At 42.0% G+C, this 23,157-nt stretch overlaps 1 protein-coding gene across 2 annotated transcripts in view; it reads right to left on the minus strand.

Annotated features, from left to right (window-relative positions):
- Nucleotides 1–23,157, minus strand: part of LOC117448310 (homeodomain-interacting protein kinase 3-like) — a 60,941-nt gene that overhangs the window by 19,928 nt on the left and 17,856 nt on the right. For both annotated transcript variants that reach the window (XM_034085550.1, XM_034085549.1), the window contains exons 5-10: nucleotides 16,617–16,740; nucleotides 2,076–2,195; nucleotides 1,451–1,537; nucleotides 940–1,124; nucleotides 636–801; nucleotides 20–143 (exon numbers count right to left, since the gene is read on the minus strand). In XM_034085550.1, the coding sequence (XP_033941441.1) occupies nucleotides 20–143; nucleotides 636–801; nucleotides 940–1,124; nucleotides 1,451–1,537; nucleotides 2,076–2,195; nucleotides 16,617–16,740 (806 nt within the window). The remainder of the gene's footprint in view (nucleotides 1–19; nucleotides 144–635; nucleotides 802–939; nucleotides 1,125–1,450; nucleotides 1,538–2,075; nucleotides 2,196–16,616; nucleotides 16,741–23,157) is intronic.

Here is a 23,157-nt window from a genome sequence, read left to right on the forward strand (position 1 = left end):
ATGTGTGCAGTGTGCATACCTTGCATGGGGGGAGGACAAAGAAGGAGGGCAGGTGGGAAGGAGTCTGTGCATGCAAACTGACCATTCCCAGTCGTTAGAGCTATCCCAGGATGCAACACTGAGGGAGCCGACTGGTTCATCGGCTGCATTAGAAAGGAGTAGCAGATGGTGAGTCAAATATAACGTAGAAAGGGAAAATATGAACAAAGATGTATACAGGGAAAGAAGGTAAGCTATCATTCTTGAGTAGCAGAACAACTAAGAACATTTCTAAGATGATATGTTGTCACACGTTTGACCTTAAAGAGGGTGATATTAGGTCATCGGTGAATGGGCAAGATCTAGGCACAATGCAATACAGGAAGTAAAACATGCCCAAGTCTAACTAGAGAGAAAAAGTTCTAGTAACACACACACACACACACACACACACACACACACACACACACACACACACACACACACACACACACACACACACACACACACACACACACACACACACACACACACACACACACACACACACACACACACACACACACACACACACACACACACACACACACACACACACACACACACACACACACACACACACACACACACACACACACACACACACACCATCTCACCTGAGCGTGCACTGGTATGTTGCTGTAGCCTAGAGGGAGGCCAGAGGAGGCTGCTGGGGCAACAGGGGGTCTTGAAAAATGAATGGTGTTTTGATTCAGAACATCGAAAACGGAGTTGTTGGGCCGAGCGTGGCACATGTCCATGATGCGGAAAGATGACTGCACGCTGGAGAGAATGAGAGGAGGCAAATTACATAAATGGAAATAAAACTTCAGCCAACATTGCAGGAAAAAAAATACAAAGCAGACAAGAGCGTGTAGGAAAGACAACACGTATTGTGTCCATGTCAAATTGCAGCCTTACTGGTTGCTGTGAGGGTAGTCCAGCAGGTGGGTCATGGTGAGGAAGGGGTGATTGAGGACGCTGGCGGGAACAGTCCTGTCCTCAGCATTGATCAGCAGCATGCTCTTCAGCAGGGACACAAACTCCCTCCGGTCAGCCTTCTCTGCCTGCATGTCCCCGGTGTCAGGACTCAGCACCAAGTTCACCTGAGGGGCGGGAGCGCAGGGAGAGAAACACACGTCATGTGAGAAACATGCAGGGCAACAGGTGTCACAATTATTGGAGTTGTGCCGGAATGACTTTTATCAATTCCAGTTTCGTCGTCTAGAAGTCAATAGTTTTTAAACACAGTAATAGGTGGGCTACTCATGAATGTCGAAAGCTATGGTGCGTGTTAACAACTGACTAAATCATTCAGTGGTGATGTGCAGCCACACGAACTAACATAGCCTAATGTTGGCTTTTTACTTACTAAACTGAAAAGTGTACCCTGCCTCATGTTTTGTGTAGGGCGATTTGAATTTGGACTCACGTGTGCGATGTCTTCCAGACAGCTGAAGATATACTTTCTGGCCTCTTTGGATTTAAGACCCGTCTCTTTCTCGTGCTCTGCTGTCGTCTGGAGGAGGAATTCAAATGATGTTATTAGGAAAAAGTTTAAAAATATAAGTACAATCATAACATACAATGGAGATATGTAAAATAAGCTGATAAGCTTTGATTAGGAGCCGAGACACTTAACAGAAAACATTTAAAATATATAATACTAACACATCTAGAACTGGAGAGAGTTCATGTATTATAGAGAAACATACAAATCTAAATTAAACGTGTAAACGTGTGTGGTCAGAGTGTCGGGCAGTGGGGTGTTTGCTGGGAAGTGCTTGGAAAGATAAACATTAGGCTCAAATGTATTATACATGTATTTACAGTGAGCTCAGCAGGTAGTCTAAACACGACTTCACATTTCCCGGAGCTTTCCTCAGGGCCTGCTGGCTCCGTCTTGTTTTGAAAAGCTTATGGATCCATTTCCTGTTGCAAATGTACTGCCACTTTGTATTTTATGTCCCTTGCTGCATGGACTCTCTAATGATGTCCATTCTCACATAACCTGCATGTTCCATCTGTTTGTGTTTGTGCTTGTTGTGTGCAAGTACTTTGAGTCTCCAGGAGGCGTAGGGAGTGCTGGACTCTTTGGAGAAGAAGCGAGAGGTCTTTGTCCCCTTGTTCAGCAGATGCTCGGCGGGCAGGCCCTGAGTCTGGGAGATGTATCGGATCTGAAGAAAGTGAAAAAAATTGAAATTGAAAGTCACCACACGAGTAATAGATTTGAGGGTCGGAATGTTCATGCTGCAGGGATGTTATATGAATGTTAAAGAAGTTATAAGACCATCAAGACATTACAAAAACTAAACGGAAATGAAATCTCATAGAAAAGTAATTACACAGAACAATATGTTACAACCTTTGGGATTCATAAAATATATTCTCCCATAGACTCCCAGGAACCAGTGGGGAAACGACAGCACATTCGAACTTGCAAGAACAAAACTGCTGTTTTTCAATCTGTTTTTCTGCCAAATGCTAGCTTTGCTTTGCTTTGCCGAAGAGCAGTTCTGGTCTGCAATGGGACCGAGGGCCACAACTCCCTCCTAACGAAAGCAGGAGCCACAGCTGCCTCTTTACACACCAAGGTAAGGTCCAGAGCAGGCCCCTGAGACTGATCAATAACACCCAATGCGGTTCAACCTCAGACCAGCTGTCATGGCTTTTAATAAAATGTCCATGCGATTACCTAACAGTGTTTTTATTACCCAACAGTGTTTTTATTACCCAACAGTGGGAACAATATCACCTAATTATATTTATTTTTGATCCAGGCAAGAATCATAAAAGAATAAATAATCAACATTCACTAAATCTATTCAAAAATCGACAAAAAGCGCTATCGGTATATCTGGGCATTAACAATAATAGCTCTCGATTGAAAAGCCATGGGTATGTTAAACCCAGGTTAATATGAAAAACTAATTATTAGGCGAATATCATCCAAAATAAACAATAATAATGGCTCTCATAGGAGCAATCCTTTTTTTTAGCGCTAGTCAGATTAAACTAAAACATTTTATTAATAACACATGCCTATGTGAAACAATTGGAAACAAACCAAAGCTAAACTTAATTAATATTTGGCTGAAACGATGAACAATAATTTGTATATATTTATTGTCAGAGTTAAAAGCATACCAGATATATAAATATACTACAAAATAGAAATAATGGGGGGGTTAAATTGACATCAGCGAGAGAAAAGCAAAAGAAAGGAAGAGGCAGTGGAAAGATATTAAACAAAATTACATTATGACTACTTAAATAAGATGTTTAATTTGAATGAAAATTCTATAATTTTACCGAAAATAAAGCCTTAATGTCATCTAATGTACTCTAACTAGGATTGCAAAGGGGCGGAACATTTCCGGTACATTTCCAGAAAGTTAAGCTGGGGAATTTTGGAAATATTCGATGCAAAATTAAACAAAAAACATAACATTTCAACAGAATTTATTTTTAACAGAACAAGTTTTAATTATTTCATTGAACAATTATTTGTTTCATTGAAGAACGAAAACAGGAATGTTGAGTTAAATATTACTCATCCCCCCCAACCCCACAAAAATGCACCCCCCATCCAAAAATTCGCACAAAGTCCCATTCAAAATGTTAAATGAAAAGAGCCCTTCTCCCTCCAAAAAGTCCCATTAAACATGCAACTCTTCCTTCCTTCAAGCAAGAGCCCGTTGACTGAAAGGGTTTAGCCAAAATGCAGAGGGCATTTTGCTAAACCCTTTCAGCCAATGGGCTCATCAACATCACTCTGAGTCTTCCTCTGCAGTGTCACTGCCCAGCCTGGTTGAGGATGGCTCTGTGTCGGGCTCAGAGAGCCTTAGGTTTGCCCGGATGGATGCCAACCAGTTTTTCCACTCTCACCTTTGTGAGCTTTGTGTCTCAATAGCCATGCAGTAAGCAGTGTGCTATGGCATGGATATTCAATTGTACATGAATGACATCGGTTTGTTTTAGTCAAGATTATGCTAACATGTACTTTCCCCAACTATATTTAAGTTCCCTATAGCCGCGTTCACACCGCAGGACTTTCCCTGGTACTTCAGTTCTTTAGTTCCGTTAGTACCAATAATGTCGCGTTCACACCGCCGGGACCACTCAGTGCCGGGAACTCTTTTGGAACTCTTTTGGTACTTTTTAGTCCCTGCTAGAGAGGTGGTACGAACCTGGTGACAAAAGAGTGCCAATTTCTATTCTATTTCTATTGGCTGGGCGAATTGCAAACCACGCCCTGTTAGACTCTGAATTTGTTTTGTTAGGCAGCCATTTTTTTCCTCGCTACAAAACCACATCCACACCTGAGCGAGTGGTTTGTTTGTACTTTAAAGCAGTTATGACCACACGTACTACAACACCGGAGCGGTGGAATGATGAGGAAGTGTCGGCGCTTCTGGCAATTTACTCCAAGGACGGGATGCAGCAGCTTCTACAGAAAGCAGTTCCCAACTCCAAATGTTTTGAGCGATGTTCGCTACTTGAGCTGGGAATCGTGCACAGTGCACACGGATGCCGGGTAAAAATAAAGAAACTCAGGCAGGACTATAACAAAATTAAAGACCACAATAATAAGAATGGTAACGATTTTCTATTGTTATTATATATATATATTGCCACTGTTTTTTAATACTGACACCTAACTTGCACTAAGGCGTGTCTGCTGCTATATATATTGCCACTGTTACATTGTTTTGAAACTACTACTTATTTTACATTTCACACTGTTATTTAACTTCAATGTACATGCATACGACACACCTGGAACAGCATGATGCCGTTATTGTTATGTCTTGACTGTGCAATAAAACAAACAAACTGGCGAAGCTTTATTTATTGTGTCCCACCCCAAATGTGCAGAATAGAAGAATGTGAGAGCAGACAGGTGTCGGTGGTTGAATTGATCAGAAACACAAGTCTTACACACACAAACACAAGTAATTTATCATGTCATTTGTTTTAGATAAATAAGGGAAAAACACCAAACAAGGGTTGATGTCCTTTTCCAAAATCAGCCTGAGGGGGTAGGTAATATAATAAATACATAAAGATAAAGTCCATTGTTATAATGGGGTATTTTATTTGTAAATTACCCTTATGAACTCCATCATGTCTGAGGTCGGAAAGTAAACAAACGCCTCATACAGCGGATGGGCTTATACGTCAGTTTAGACGTAATTCTGTCCTCCTGCTTACCGCATCATTTATGAGAAAACATTTCATAACATTAACAACATATTCGAGGTGGTTTTAAATAACATATCCGTATTTATTTCTCCAAGTTATGTTTTTGTGTGCACTGAGGAGTCGCAAACAGGCGTTTGTTTAATCATTTTAAGATTGGCTTTAATCAATTTGTGAAAATTCATTCTTCATATATGATAATTATTTATGGTATTATTTCCACATATTTTTCTCCATTCTTTCAACGGTGTCGCAGTTTCTCGTATCTCCCGTTTTTGTGCGTACGCATGGGTTAGAGCAGGGGTGTCAAACTCAAGGCCCGGGGGCCAAATCCGGCCCGCGACTTCATTTTATGTGGCCCCACAAGAAATATGATTTTATTATATGGTTACATGCTACTTTACATGCTACTTTACAGAGGCATGTTGCCCATAAACTACATGTCCCACAATGCATCTGAAATCTGACTTTTCTCTCAGAAGTTGACTTTTCTTTTTTTAAATGTCACTTTTTTTTCAAAATGTCACTTTCATTTTGACTTTTTTTCCAGAATGTGGCTTTTCTTTTTAAATCATTTTGTGACATTCTCACTGAAGAGACTTGCAATTATTTGCCCTAGACATCTGCTTTCAGACGTAGTTAATTATGAAGGTATTACCCTATCCGATAATAATCCAATACAGAGCAATAATGTAATATAATACATTATGTTATATATGTTAAATATATGTATTTTTATATAGTCTTAAAGTTACAACCGGCCCTTTGAGTGCAACCATAATGTGAATGTGGCCCGCAATGAAATTGAGTTTGACACCCCTGGGTTAGAGTTTACGTGGAGGACCGCACATTTTCCCGTCAAGTTAGTATTTTATAAAATCGCAAACATTGCGTAGAAACTGGCGTACGGCATTCTTTGAGCGTATATCCCTTTATAAATGAGGCCCCTGGTGTCTTTTGATCTTAGTACATTCTGTATTGTTGCAAAGACTGGCAGGTGATCACTTGTGTAATTTGAGTGACCCCCTCTCCTGCAGGGGGGCGTGGTCAGCTGCAGCTCACAGAATCAGCCCCCTACAAAAACAGGGCTGGAGAACAGCAAATGGAGCGAAATGAGGAATGGCTAAAATGCATGATCTGTTTGGTATTTTGAAAACAGAAACGTATAAAAAGACCTTATATAGGTATGGCCCTACAATATATCATTTAAATATAGCATGATAGGCGTCCTTTAATGTTCAAAAACGTCTTTATTTTTCTCATACTGCCTGTACTTCAGCACCTCTGTTCACCCTCTGTCTGAAACCAGAGCCCAGTCGGTTCCCAAGAAATATTTTAGTTTGCCCGCCTTGTCTCGATATCCTTTACAAAATTCCATGGAAATTCAGTGATCCGCTTTACAGCCGGTGTGTGTTTGTGTGTGTATGAGAGCACGCACACATGTCTACGGCCCAGAACAAACACACTGACCGGCCAGAACCTGCTGATGGTGCACCGATCACTCGTGTGTGTGTGTGTGTGTGTGTGTGTGTGTGTGTGTGTGTGTGTGTGTGTGTGTGTGTGTGTGTGTGTGTGTGTGTGTGTGTGTGTGTGTGTGTGTGTGTGTGTGTGTGAACTTGTCTACCATCAGGCTTATGCTTATAAATACATTTTGCTGTGTAGAGTGGAACTGCAGTGAGCCTGGGCATAGCACAGCATACTTTTGGGGGCTCAATATTCACCGGTGTGTGTGTGTGTGTGTGTGTGTGTGTGTGTGTGTGTGTGTGTGGGTGTGTGTGTGTGTGTGTGTGTGTGTGTGTGTGTGTGTGTGTGTGTGTGTGTGTGTGTGTGTGTGTGTGTGTGTGTGTGTGTGTGTGTGGTGTGTGTGTGTGTGTGTGAGTGATACACCAGAGCTGTCAGTGCTCAGTGAAGCTTTATCAGCCACTATCTCTAATACCCCTTTTCCACTGAGTTCCAGTTGGGGGTAGTTTGGTTGGCAGTCGGTCCACCTACCAGAGCCAGAGAAGAGCCACGTCGTGATGTCACTGTTTACATCGCAGTGTGAATATCTCTCTGGAGCTGTGCACGTTATTATTAAACTTACAGTTAGATTGATTTGAAAGAACGACTTCCCCAACGTTGTACTCAACAGTGACGTGGTTAATAGGTTCAGCCGCAGCTGGTGCTCCACTGGTGTGTAGTCCTAGAGTCTCCTTAAGGCAGCTGCTACTAAACAGTGTGATCTACTATATAGCTGTCTGATGCATATTAACCCCAAGAGTTAGAGGTCCGCTGCAACCCTCGTCTCTTTAAATCCAGGCTGATATTTTTGCTGCTGCTTTTAAATACATCGATTCATATTTTACACTACACTGTCATTTGTGTTCAATTGTATTCTATCATAGTCTATTTTAGCTTCTTTTATTTTTATATTATTCTGATCGTTTTTTAACGACAGTTTTTAATCACGTTATGATGTGATGCACTTTATGTAAATGCTTTTTATGTTTTTAATTTTTTGTAAAGCCCTTTGAATTGCCTTGTGTTGAAAGATGCTATATAAATAAACTTGCCTTGCAATTGTTGTCGACAATGTTTGGTAACATAATACCACAAATAAAGGATTGTATAATGTGAAGTTTCTTCTGTGTTATCTGGATGATGAAAAAAACCCTCCAATAACCGATACATGTATAAACCTATTAACTAGGGTTGCCAGAAACCTGACATGATCAAAATCGATTATTCGGCAGCCCTGGCGAATAATAATCGATTATTCGTACCGACCCCCCCCCGTTCCGTTTTTTTTTTTTTTCTTTACTGGAACATGTTAAACAGTACAAACAACAAACAAGCATGTCATCACAACGACGTGGCCTTGAAGTGAAGTTGGTAATGGCCGGGCTGTGCTGCGTCTTTTCTCTGTAACCTCTTTGGCTTCGCACTCAATTGCGAACGCGTTGTTGAGGTTGAGCTGTGATAGACCAACGTCTTTTCGCAGAGCTTGCATTTAACTTCCTTTGGACTTGTAAGTTCGAAGTAGTTCCCAAGGAGGAACTCTTTTTACCTGCCGCTTTGTTCATCTTTAGTCGCACGTGTGAGGGGAGAGGGGGCGGGGTCGGTGTGTAGCGTGCGGCTGCAGCAGCAGTCTGCTCTGCACGCAGGCTTCCTCCAAGTTTACAGTTAAAACAAACTGGTGGTGGTGACCAATGACAATTATTAATACTATTACTATTATTAGCATATATATATTTATATATATTTTTGGTTTGAAACTAAGCCAGAAAAAAAAAAAAGACATAAATAATAAAAATATAAATAAAATCGATTTTTAAAAATAATATTCGATTATGGAGACTGTAGCGAATATTCGAATAATCGAATAATCGTTGGCATCCCTACTATTAACCGACAGTGGCTCAGTCAGTAGGGGCTTGGACTGTGAGAGGACGTGCGTGACTTTGGTCTCAGGAGGGAAAGAAGTGAATTGTTTGTTTTGTGGATTTCTTTGTTTCGTCAAACTTATAGTTGTGGTTTTTTTTGTTCCGAGTCCCCCCCAAACAGCCTTGCTGGCATGGGGGTTCCCCCGAACTGTGTGTTTTTTCGATCGGATGGATAAACTGGCAAAGAAAACGGGAATGGATTTATCAACTGCGTCACGGATCACGGACATTGGCTCATTACAGCAGAGTGCGGAGAAGGACGGGACATATGTGAATGGAAAGGAAAGGAAAATGACAACGAAAATGCGAATGGACAAAAAGGAAAAACAGGAGTGGGAAAACAAAAGGAGGTGAGAGAGGAGTTTGAGTTGATTGTGGAGGAGGAGAATATAAAAAGGAAACTGACGGTGGTGGTGGCGGTTGAGGGTGGAAAAAGCAAGTGGTAACTGTGATGGATCTGCTAAAAGGAGTTAAGAAAGAATGTGGGGTTGTGATGGGATGTCGGGTAGGTAAAAGGAGATGGGCTATATGAAGTGACAATGGCTGAAGAAAAGGGAAAAATAAACTGTTGGATGGAATAAGAATCAATGGGGCTATGGTGCGGGGCAGAGACTGCATGGCAAAGGAACTAACTGTGTCATTCCTACATATACCTTCGTATATATTGGACACCACAATTAAAGGCAGATTGGCAATGTGGGGGGTTCTACCTGTCTCGGCAATCAAGAGAAGAATGTGGCCTGGCACTGATGTGGTTGATGGGACGAGGTTTCTGAGAGTGGAATTTAATAAGGAAGTGCAGTCACTTCCGTACTCCCACACGGTTCGAGACTCTAGAGGGGCCGGAATACTTCAGGGTAATCCACGACAAGCAGGTACCGGTCTGCAGGATGTGCATAAGGCCAGGGCATTTATACAAAGAATGCCCGGAGTTTAGATGCCATAAATGTGCAAAGCAGGGACACTATGCTCGGGACTGTGTGAGTCGGGAGGAGGGGGCGAGCGGAAGCCAGGGGGAGAGAAAGTGCAAGGCGGCATGGAAACACAGCGGAGAATGGAATGGAGGAAGAGGAAGGGTGGAAGTCAGGAAGAGAGTGAAGAAGAGGATATAAGTGATAAGGCTGGGAGCAGGATCAACGAGGAGGAAACGTGGCTGCTGTCGCGGCGGTGTTTGTGGCGGCTGCTGCAAAGAGAGCAGCTGACGTGGATGCCATGGATGGTGGAGGAGACGAAAGGAGGAAGAAGGGGAAAGCAGAAGAAGGAAATATGTGTAGTAGCAAAGCCAATACTAATGCTGTTCCGGCTGCTGCGGATGATGGACAGAATGAGAGGAGTGGTGAAGGTTTGGCTGAGACTGAAGTAAGAGGGCTTGTGGTGGATGTTATTCTGGGGGCAGAAACTGATACCGAGGCTGAAGCGGACGTTGAAGGTGAACCTGATCCTGAGGCTGGAGGAGGAGCTGTCGGTGGAAGGAGAGGAGGAGAAGGAGAAGGAGGCGGAGGACAGACGGCTGAGGGAATGGAGGTTGGCTCGGTTGTGTCAGACATGGAGGAGGGAGGAGATGACGATGAGAACGAGTCTGAGGAAGAGGAGGGGAAGATGATGGGACCCATAGAGGAGAAGATCTTTGGTGAGGTGAAAGCTGGGTTAAAGAGAAGAGGGATGAGGAGAGAATCCAGCAGGCTGAATGCAAAGAGGAAAGCCGATAAGGAGAAAGCGGTGGAGAAAAGACGGGTGAAAGTGACAGGAGAAGTTGCAAAGTGTTCGGACAAAAAATAAATAGAATGAAAACAATAATAACTTTCATAACACTTGTAATGGTGACAATTTCCTCTTTCAATGGAAATGGGCTGAGGTCCAAGGACAGGAGAGAGAAGGCCTTAATGACATGTGACTCAGACATTATCTGCTTGCAAGAGACACGTTGGGATGAAAGGTGTGTGGAGGATGTAAGGAAAGAATGGATGGGAGAAATGTATGTAAATAATGGGAGTGTGGGTGCTAGAGGGGTGGCAATATTAATTAAAACAGGGGTGGTAACGAATATAAGGAAATGTGAGGATGATGGTGTTGGGAGAATGGTTGGGATAATGTTTGAATGTATGGGGAAGGAGGGAAACATTTCATTAGTAAACGTTTATGCACCGAATGAGACAAGGAGGAGGAGGGAGTTTTTTGAAGGGTTGAAGGATAAATGTGGGGGAAAATGTATGATTGTAGGTGATTTCAATGTGTGGTGTTCGAAGCTGGATGTGTCTGTGAATATGGGTTTTAATAGTGATTCATCACGTGGTGCACTCAAAACAATAATGGGGACAAATGGGCTGTTGGATGTGTGGAGGGAAAGGAATAGTAGGGAGCGGGTTGTTTTTCTAGGAATCAAGTGGTGGGAGGGATATTGAAACCAGAGTAGAATAGATTTAGTGTGGAGTAATTTAGGGGAGAAGAAAATTGGCGGAATTGAATATAGGGATACTGCCATGAGTGGATCATAACATATTGAGTTTCTGCATTTGGAAACAGTGAGAAAAGGAAGGGAGGGGGGGAGTGTGGTGCTTAAATGCCTGTCTGCTGAAGGATGATGGATATCAGGTTAAAGTGAAGAGTATGTATGCGTAAAAAAGGGGAGGTTTGAATGGTGAGGATGTGGGAGTGTTTTGGGAGGGTTTTAAACATGAAATAAAAGGGATAAGTATAGGGTGTGTAAAAATAGGAATAAAACAGAAAGGGAGAAGAAGAGAAAAGGGTTAGGGAAGAGTTAAAGGTGGAAGCTAAAAAGGTAGATATAGAAATAGGGAGAGATCTAGATGAGTATAGTCGGTTTGAAGGATTGAGTTGGGGGAGATAGAGAAGGAGAGAAAGTGTCGAGGTGATAAGAAGCCCTAAGAAGTAGGGCTAGGTATGCAGTTGAGGGAAGAGAAGAGTACAGGTTTTTTTTTGGCGCTAGAGAAAAGTAAAGCAGAGGAAGAATAATATAGAGAGGGTTGAAGGAAAGGGAGGAGAAATAATATCAGATTTTGTAGGGATTGCTGAGAGAGTTGAGGAATTTTATAGGGGAGTTATTTGAGGCTGAGGAGATTGATAGGGAGAGCTTAGAACAGGTGATAGATAGTATGGAAGCTCGATTGAGTGGATGAAGGTAGGGACATGTGCGAGGGGGGATGATAGGATTAGGGGAGATAGAGTTAGCTATAGCAGGGTGGGTGGTAGGAATAAGAGTCCAGGGATAGATGGTCTGACGTCTGAATTCGATGTAGAGTTTAGGGAGGGGTTGGCACCAATACTCCTGAAACTGTACAAGAGCTTGGAGGAGAGGGACGAATTGCCGGCAGGCATATCAACAGGGATAATTAGTATATTGTTTAAGAAAGGGAATAGGGAGAAGTTAGAAAACTATAGGCCACTTAGTATGTTAAACACGGATTATAAGGTGCTAGCACGGGTGTTAGCAAATAGAATTAAGAGGGTTATAAAATCAGTAGTGGGGAGCACACAAGCGTATAGTATTCTAGGGAGAGATATTTGTGACACTATTAGTAGTATTAGGGACACAATTAGTCACATGAAGGAGGGTAAGGGTGGGATAGTAGTTAGTTTAGATTTAAATAAAGCTTTTGATAGGGTTAGTCATGGTTTCTTGTATAGAGTGTTAGAGAAGGCAGGGTTTGGGAAAAGACTAATAGGGTGGGTAAGGAGGTTTATAGTAGTGCAGTCAGTTGTGTTAAGATCAATGGGGTGGTAACCAATGTGTTTAAGCTAGGGAGGTCTGTCCGGCAAGGATGCCCTCTCTCAGCAATGCTATATGCGCTGTCAGCCGAGCCCCTTGCGACGCTGCTGAGGCAAAACAGGTATATAAAAGGAGTGGAGGTGCCAGGAGGGGGGGTTAGTTTAGTTTATCAGTATGCGGATGACACCACCATTACAGTTAAAGATAGGGAAAGTGTTAGGGAAGTGTTGAAGACAGTTAGTTTGTACGGTAGGGCATCAGGAGCTAGGGTGAAATATAGAAAAGTCAGAGATTATGTATATAGGACAGGTGAGGGATAGGAGTTGGTGATATAGGGTGTTGAAAGAAAATAAGGATTATTTTAGGGTGTTGGGGATCAATTTGGGAATGAAAGATGTGGAGGGTAGGGACAGACAGTATGTTGAGTTAGTGAATGGTTTAGTGAAGACGTTGAGGTTTTGGAAGATGAGGGGGCTTAAGTTGAGGGGGAAGATAGTAGTAGTGAATGAGTTAATTATGAGTAGGGCACTATATATAATGACAGTTTTAGATGTGCCGGATAGTGTAGTGAATGAAATAGATAAGATAGTTAGTGAGTTTATATGGGGTGGGAGGGGGGTAAAGATAGCTAGAGAAGTGTTAGAAAATGAGTGTAGGGATGGAGGGTTAAAGCTGATACATTTAAGAAGGAAAATAAAAGCAATTAGAATTAAAATGATGGTTCGCTACATTGGAAATAAGGAGGACCAGATATGGAAAATGTTCTTAAAAGAACAAATAAATAAATGTGGAGGATGTGGTGATAGTGCTATTTTTATGGTGCTGAAAAAGGGGATGTTGAATGGTATGAGTGCTTATCAAAGGGAGGTGATGAGTGCTTGGGGCGAGTTTTTGAAGTACGTCAGATATGAGTGTGTGAACGTGCAGCAGGTGTGGGAGCAGCCGATCTTCCTAAACCCTAGGATCACTCATGAGTGTTCCTTGTTCAATCTGCCAATGTGGAGAGCAGGGTCAAGGATGTAGTGTTAGAGTATGTACCAGGCTTTATGAGGGCACAGGTGATAGTGGATTAGGAGGGTCAAGGATGTAGTGTTAGAGTATGTACCTGGCTTTATGAGGGCACAGGTGATAGTGGATTAGGAGGGTCAAGGATGTAGTGTTAGAGTATGTACCTGGCTTTATGAGGGCACAGGTGATAGTGGATTAGGAGGGTCAAGGATGTAGTGTTAGAGTATGTACCTGGCTTTATGAGGGCACAGGTGATAGTGGATGAGGTTAGGGAAATAGATGGAGTGATGTATTTAGGGACAGCTGAACGAATGATGGGAGAAATCAAAGAAGGAATGCCGAGTGAATGGTTAACAATGATTGAGAATGAGAGTGTTAAAGGAAAGGAGAGTGTGGTTGATCTATATGTGGGGAAAGAGGATGTCAATGTAAAAATAGAAAATGTGAAAACAAAAAATATGTATAAATGGTTAAAAGGGGATGTGATTAGAAGACCTGCATCAGAAAAGGTGTGGACGAGTGTTGTGAACGGTATGACTGGCAGGAGAATGTGGGAGAATGTGAAAATTAAGTGGAACAGTATTGAATGTGATCATTTTGATTTTTTGTTGAGGCATAATAGGGTGTTTAACAACCTGATCATTAGTCATTTTGATGCAACTGTTGGGAGAGAGTGTGATGTGTGTAAGGAGCAGGTTGAAACGTGTTCGCATGAGTTTGTTGAATGTAAAGAGCTTGGTGTTTTTTTTGGAAGGATGAAAGAGTTAATTGGTAGATGTTGGAATGAACGGTATGTGAGAGAAATGGACTGGAAGGAGCTGTGGCTGTTTGGTGTGATTGAGAAGAAGGATGAATGCAATGTGAATCTCTTAAATTATGTTCTGAGCCATGCAAGGCGTGCGGTCCAAATAAGGAGGAACATTGCCCATTTCGAGGGTAAAATGTCAGATGTGTGGCATATAATGAAGAGGACAGTAAAAAGGGACATTAACCTTGTGCGAATACATGTGGAAAAGGACACATTTTGCGAGGATTTTGTGGATGGTAGCAGGCTAGTTGAGATGGAGGAGGAGGGAGCTTTGTTCTTCAACTTTGAGCGGAAAAGTTAAGGCACACTACCCTTAAGATAGTGCTATGAAATATTGAATGTGTGTATTATGAGCAATGCTTTATGTAGTTGTGATGAGATGTTAAATGTCTATTTTTGATAATAAAAGATAATAAAAAAAAAAAGTAGGGGCTTGGACTATGAGCCGTAGGGTTGCCGGTTCAAGTCCCCGACCAGACCTAAATATGGAGTGTGGACTGCTACTTGGAGAGGTCCCAGTTCACCTCCTGGGCCCTGTCGTGGTGCCCTTGAGCAAGGCACCGGACACCACCCCTCCCCCCTCACTCCCATTGCTCCCCGGGCGCTGTACAATAGCTGCCCACTGCTCCTAGTACTTGACTCCTGGTACCAGGATGTGTGACCATTAAAGAGGGTTTCATCCCTCGGATTCTATTATATTCCTTTAATAAACCTTGTTAACCTGTTTAGCCCCGACGGCAGGGCTTTTTTTCCACGAAACTGTGTCTCAGGGCTTCATAACATTAAACAACCTATTAATGTGTCAGAGACTCAGCTAACTGACAGTTAGGGCTGCAACAAACGACTAATTTGATAATCGATTAATCTATCGATTAATGAAACGATTAATCGATTATTCGGATCGTTAAGGTTTTAACTGTCGATACTGCTTTTCGATCCGGTCCTTTTAACGATATTATTAACGGTTCTTTTGACAAGAAAAAGGTAAACTAACTAAACAAATTGTGAACAAAACTAACATTGCTTTTTATTTTAATTAAATGCATAATATTTGACATCAAAAGAAACAACAATGTTTTAACAAATCATATTAAATAATGTGATGAAAGAACTGTAAACAGAAGAGCTGAAACTTTAACAGAATAAATAACTCAGTTACCTCTAATCATTAACCCATGTTTGTATAACTGAGTTAGCTCCGTGTGTTGCTGCTAGCATGCATAACACCTGACGTGGAAACGTTCCTCGTGGACGGGGCTACAGAGCTGCTAGAGAGACAGTGGAACCCGGTGCATTCCTCCGTCTGGATGTGGAGCACTTTTTCTAAATGTTTAGACACATAGCTCGTGTTACCGCCCTTACATGCTAAACTCTTATTGCACTTTTGGTAACGAGCATTGTCCACATCGAGACGGCTAAAGTTTAACCACACCTCGGAGCGCGTTCTCTCCGCCATCTCCTCCGTGTGTGTGTGTTGCTGCATGTAGCAGCTGCGTGTGTGTAAACTGCCCCGCCCCCTCGCAAGCAGGCGGGGGAGAGATCTCTCGTCTGAATTGGGAAGATCGAAAATACATCATAGACGCATTTTGTAGTCATATTGCATATTAGAAACGGAGTTGGCGACACTAAGACTGCGATATAACGTTTATGTAGCAATAATACATATGACATGTTTTAAATGTCTCCTGTACCGATACAAAAGAGCGATAACTTTGGAGCTTAACGGGGTGTAGAACACATGTGATGACGTCACCAACGAATCGACGACTGAATTAGTTGCCAACTAATTTGGTAATCGATTTTAATCGATTAAGTCGATTAGTTGTTGCACCCCTACTGACAATATGAACCATTTCAACCGAAACAAAACACAACTCTAACGCCAAGCGTCTGAATTAGCACTAACGCACTTAGCACATGTAAACATGACGGGCTTAATCCTCGTCTTCACAGAGTTGCGTACAGTCAAACAGGGTAATCCTGTGGGTCTGTGAATGTGGTGTGGTCCTTTTCCCACGCCCCCTCTCCCTCACAGGGGGACTTCATCTCATGTCCCAGTCGTGAAGTTCAGACTGTACAACACTGTGGGAATATCATAACACATGGCCCAGAACAGTTTCCTGATTCACTCCGCTCAGCATTAGCAGGATTTCATGCTGGATTTGTCGGCCTTCGCTCACACAGCCAGAGAGAAATCAGTGAGCAACAACAAACACGGGTTTAAGTGCATAATGAACGTACTGTGGAGTTTTGGCAACTGGAACAGCAGACGCTGAAGAATTGTAAATGTTATATTTGTGTTCTGTAATCTCTGAAAAGGGATATTTCTATTTGGTCCTTTTTAATCCCTCTTTCTCAAAAGGGATATCTTTGTATCTCTCCCCGAGTCCTGTGTGCAATTCAGTAGCTAGTGTGGTGTGAAGAACTTTACCTGGTCGTACTCCAGCGCTCCAGGGTAGAGGGGCCAGCCCAGAAAGAGCTCGGAAATCACACAGCCCAGTGACCACATGTCGATGGCCTCGCAAAAGGGCAGGCCCAAAATAATCTCTGGAGCCCTGCAGAGAGAAAAGAGAGGCGGAGAATGTTACTCTTTTGGAGATGGTCACAATGTTAAAAAACAACAACTTGTAAGTCACTCTGTCACAGCCTTGGGGGGACAACATGTCTATGTTATCACAAGAGGGTCAGGGCTAGGGTCTCTGCAGCCGATGTTCTGCAGAAAATGTTCCTGGAAAACCAAAATATATTAAAGTGCAAACCCTGTCAACCACATCAAATCAATAGTAGGGACTTGTGGATGCAAAACAACTACGACAGGGTATCTGCAGGAATCCTGTAGTCAAATGTAATAACTTTTAAGACCTTTTTTAAGACCCATTCCATACATTTTAAGACCTCATCGCAACTTCGAGTTCTAACCGTTACATTGGCGACACACTTTACTACAGTATTTATTGTAAGATAGCATAACTAAACAGCTTGTGATAACTCCTTATCATAATTCAGATAGAACAAAGCACACTAGAATGAAGTGTGTGACCAACCCACAAGGTTTATTAGAAACATAAACCATTAGAAAGTTTGATTGAGGCATTGTTCCCAAGAGATAAAACAGACAGACGACTGAAGCCTCCTCTCCACATGAACCTCTCTGTGAAGGTCAGGTTTAATGCAGCATGCTGCTTTGCTGCTTCTGTACTCTGTGCTCTTTCATTCCAGTAAAACTCCTCAGAAACCAGTAGAAACCAGTATTTGACCAATAAACAAAACAATTGACAAAACTTTGAACTATGAAATATATTAATAAACTTTGGTGAGCTTCAGCGGGGTAATGCCATATAGGAGCTCCCTCGCAAATACCCAGGGGTTAAATTGGGCCGGGCTGTCCGGGGCTGAGCGCCGGCACATAGGACGATGCTCTGACGTCATCACCCTCGCACATTTGTCATATGTTTACAAAAAACGATATATGTTGAGACTTTTCCCGTTCTTAATATAGACTATATTTAAGGTCGCTATTAGGGGTGTTGAAAATAATCGTTTCTACGATGCGGACGATTCGGTATCGATGCAGTGACGGAAGATAATCGATTATAGAGTAGTAACATTGCTTCCTGATTTTCCGGCCGCGGCTTTACAATAACGTTTTTTTTCTGTCACTTTAATATCAAATCGGTCGGTGACGAAAAGATCAGGGAACAGACGTGACTGCGGCACAGCAACACGGAGCAGTCTGCTTTATCCACCAACACAAGAACACCAGTCTAGAACCCACAGCAGAAGGACCCGCTCCGAATCACTCCGTGTCGCTGCGGCTCAGAGACACAGGGAGGGATTTATGTTTTTCAAAAATAATCGCGTTACAATCAAGTCAGGTTTTTGGTGGATTTAATTAAGTCTTGGATTGCAGAGTATGAATGTCCTCTAGCAATTTGCAGACGATATATACGTGTGTAAAGTTTGTGAAGGCAGGAGGAAAAAAGCTTCCGCGATCACCGTCTCCTCCGTTCCTTCAAGCTCCGCCCCCTCCCTGAAAATAATGAGTGACAGGCTGATAGTGACCCGATAGAAACTTTATTATTCACTTAATCACTGAGATATAATGAAGCTAATTTAATCTCATACATTCATGGTATTTATGTAACAGTAAGACAGAGAATGTAAGTGCGCACCCACATGCAGTATTTTAGTTTGTATGTTATTGTAAATACTCCTGTTGTCTGCTGTGTTCAAACTCAAGTCCTGTGTGTGATGCCACATTCAGGACATTCAGTGTCCTTTCTTAACAGAAGGCTGTGGCTAGAAGCTGCAGCTCGACTGCAGAAGCATTATTTTTTTTTTTTTGAGGATGGAACAACTTCACACACGGAGGCTAGACCTATACAATTCATTTATTTTGGTTTATAAATTAATGTCAAGACATTTATGTTATTGATTTCTGAAGCACTTTCTAAATAATAAAAAGAGAGTTCATCTGTATTTACTGCATGTATGCATTGATGAAAAATAAGCCATGTGCAGTAATATAGAAAATTGAGGATGCAACGCATTGGTATGAATCGTGATGCATCGTGATATCGAATTGAATCGAATCGTCAACAGGATAATCGTAATCGAATCGTGAGACCAGTGAAGATGCACAGCCCTAGTCGATATGTGTTGACTTTACTTTAAAATAGCAGATCTCTGTGACCGGATATAGTTTTTTTTGCTTAGTGAACGTGTGTCTCTTCCTTGGAGGAGCAGCATCGCCTGGACTCTGCTGCTCCTCCGTGCAGAGAGTCTGCAGCGGTGTGTTTCAGCGACGTGCAGTCAGGGGAGGCACGGATTGGCCATCGGGAGAGTCGGGACTTAAACTCGGCGGCTTTCTGGCTAGCACTTAGCCCCTCGAACCAGCTTTCATCACTATCAGTGACGCCCCAACTCTTTCTGCCCGCCCCCCCCAGAGCGGAGCAAGGCAACGAAACTTAAAATAAGAAGCAGCATTTTACGGCGCGCTATGCATGGGGCCGCCTTGAGGGGGTTTCCCGACATGTCGTTGCAGTAAATTAAAGGGTGTTTCATGTTGTCGTTGCTGTGGACCTTCTTAATACCTTGGAAAATGCCGTTTAATACTATTTAATAGCCTTAACTTTCGCTAAATTGATTTATCAACTTTCAATACTTTTTAAGACCCCGCGGACACCCTGTACTAGTGTGAAAATATGTAATATACAGTATGACATGCTGGGCTGGTTTTTCATATCCTCTCATTTAAATGCTTGGCTATTGATGGTGCTATATATATATATATATATATATATATATATATATATATATATATATATATATATATATATATATATATATTCATTAGGTCATGGTATTGCCTTTTTCTCATTTTAAAAAGGGTCCCTTACTTTACTTATTTTTTGGCTTGCTCTTAGATTGTATTTTCTTGGCTTTTTACTATTGTTAAATGTACTTGAATATAATCCTGATGCTTTTAATGTTTATTAAAGCACATTGAGCTGCCTTGTGTTGAGATGTGCTATATACAGGGTTCTTACACCTTTTCCAAAGTCAAATTCAAGCACTTTTCAAGCATTTTCAAGGTGCATTTTCCAGCTTTTCAAGGATCTTACAGCTGTTGTAAATTACATATTTATATACACATACTCAAATGATTATTTCCCTACCTCACATTAAATCAGGTGTTCTTTATGCTATAAACAACCACATGTGTGTTTCGTGATAGCATTCTACACGAGGATGCAAAATTAAAGTAAAGAAAACTAAGTTTAATATTTTAAAATTAGTGATCTGTACGTAGACTGGGCCTCCCATATAACCTGGCTGAGCCGATATACAACAATCAGCCAAATAACTTTTCAATACATTATTGATTAATTGTTGAGGTACTTTTAGGTTGGTAGTGAACGCAAGTCAGAGGTACATGGTGTACTTCTACTCCACTGCAGTTCAGAGGTACATGGTGTACTTCTACTCCACTACAGTTCAGAGGTACATGGTGTACTTCTACTCCACTACAGTTCAGAGGTACATGGTGTACTTCTACTTCTCTACAGTTCAGAGGTACATGGTGTACTTCGACTCCACTACATGTATTTAACACCGTTAGTTACTTCACAGATGTGGATGAATGATGTGAAATCTAATCAAGTGTTGAATCAGACTTTAGTTCCACCTGGAGTAAATCCACCAGCTACCCTGCAGTCTACAAAGCCATTCAGACTAGCTGCACCTTCACCAGCTTTGAGAACACTTTAATGATCAATCTTTATAAAACATATCATTTATATTATTCTGAGATGGACCAATCTGCACAACGACTACTTTTACCGTCTTTCACTATATTTTGATGAGAATACTTTTCTATTTTCACTTGAGGAACATTTTGAATGCAGGACTTTTACTGTAACAGAGTATTCCTACACTCTGGTACTGTACTTCTACTTTTACTAAGTACAAGATCTGTGTACTTCTACTTTTACTCAAGTACAAGATCTGAGTACTTCTACTTTTACTCAAGTACAAGACCTGAGTACTTCTACTTTTACTAAGTACAATATCTGAGTACTTCTCCACCTCTGGTAGTGTATTAGCCTGAATTGTAGCTACAAAATCACGCAGAGCTGCATAAAAATAGACTCACAATGGAAATAATATGTACAAATGTGTCCAATGACTTTAGGTAATGTTGACTACTCAAGACTCTTTACTTATACATCTTCAAAGGAAGACTGTGTTCATTCTACAATTACATGGGATTAAAACAAAATGTAGTTTTACTTGTATAATACTTCAATTTTATATAAAAGACAGTTTGTTTTCATCTGTTTTCAAATAAACAAAGTCTTGGCTTTCTGAATATTAAACTTGTTTCGGCAAATTCAGATGATAAATACAACTTTGAAGCTTCGGCATAATTACAAGCGGAGAACGGACTAATGTAACGTCACAGCAAGCATAGCAACAGCCGGTGTTTCTTGTGAGTGTTTCCCCGGGACACAAACGCAATAAACACACACACACTCGCGAGCTTCCCCCAGACCAGTAATACAAACGAAAATGTGTCTTCGGGTCAATGTGACTGATTTCGATAGAGCAAGTCACATTTGGTTTAGGCACGAAACATACTACCAGTAGAAATACATTGCTTTCAAAATCGCTCTGTGTCGAATCAATAGATTATATTTCATGACTAGAACACGAAATGCCGTGAGACTGAGTTGAATTACAACAGTGAGTGCTTCGTCCTCTGAAGACCACACGATGGCGACTGTAACGCACACAACATAGGGACGCTCCTCTGAAATGATTGTCCCCTGCAATTATTATTATCCCTCATGGAGTTCGCTATTCAGCTCGCTAACGTTAGCTTAAACAAACGTAACATGCAACGTTAGCCTAATCCAAAATGCTCTACTACGGCGTACCTTTCATGTTGCTCGTCAGCGCAGACTCTCGCATCGTTATGTTGCACACTTTGCAGGAGGCTACTCGTGGGCTTGACCCTAGTCTTAGCCATGGCTTGTATTGGTCTTCTAGCCAACGCTCGTTGAAACTGCAGCCTCCTGGCACAGTCATTTATCTCTCATCAGAATGCCCAGGTAACACACACACACACACACACACACACACACACACACACACACACACACACACACACACACACACACACACACACACACACACACACACACACACACACACACACACACAACACACACACACACACACACACACACACACACACACACACACACACACACCACACACACACCACACACACACACACACACACACACACACACACACACACACACACACACACACACACACACACACACACACAGGTCGCGCGCGGGAAGGTGCAGCGGAGCTGTTTTATGTAGAAGCGAAGCAATGCTTTTCTGTTAATCTAAAAAGCGAACTATTCAGTCAGACAGCAATTTATTGTAAAAGTAAAGCATTTACATTTTCAAGCACTTTATCTCAATTTCAAGCACCATTCCCAAAATTCAAGCACTTTCCCAACCTTGAAAACACCACGTCAAATTTCAAGCATTTTCAAGGATTTCAAGCACCCGTACGAACCCTGTATATAAATAAATACAATAAATAAGCATGGCATATAACTGTCCCCATGCAAATAAATACGCTCTCTTTAACAACAGGATATAGAGGGCTCATTAATTGAACATTAAACCCACATGACGTGCATGCATCGATAATGCAACAAAGAACTAAATCTGTTTCGCCAATGGACTTTGCCACTTACGCAAATTAAATGGGACTGGTAATCTTGCAGCGGTAGTATTAGAGGTGTATAAAAACAATAGGCTATTAGGCCCGGTCACAGCAGCAGGGCTGCAAATAGTAACCACTGCTGTGACAACCGCAGGGAAATGGTCTGTTGCCAGGCAACGACCAAACGCTCAGGACCATAATGTAACAGTATTACAGGGTGATAAATGGGCCACTGCTCGTTGTTGCGTATGTGTGTCACTGTGACGTGTGTGCGTTTCTATGTGCGAATGTATGTATGTGTGCAAACACACCAGTGCAGATGTCCATCACAGTAACAGCGCAGGCTTTCTAAATAAGGAAATTACACACTGCCATTTCCTATTGCTCCTTTCAAGAGGTCCAGTAACGGCCTGTCTACACTACAGCGTCGAAAGCTCCAAGCTGCTCCAAGCTGCTCCAAGCTGCCCATTCACTTTCAATGGGGTGACGTCACGTAGCCGCGCTTTTTCGCCGAACTGAATTGTGGGTAGCAGAGCGAGGCGTCTCAGGCGACCCAGGCGACCAGAACGCCTGGACGCCGGAGTAGCCAGCGCCAGCCAATCAAATCCCATTTCCCAAAATCTGACAGCTGAAGCCGTAGCCAATCAAACCGCGTCTAAGCTGGGAGAGATATCCCGCCGTTCATTTCTATATTTCAAAAAAAGTTGGAGGAGAAACTA

The sequence above is a fragment of the Pseudochaenichthys georgianus genome, chromosome 6 (genome assembly GCF_902827115.2).
Source record: "Pseudochaenichthys georgianus chromosome 6, fPseGeo1.2, whole genome shotgun sequence".
NCBI lineage: Eukaryota > Metazoa > Chordata > Actinopteri > Perciformes > Channichthyidae > Pseudochaenichthys > Pseudochaenichthys georgianus.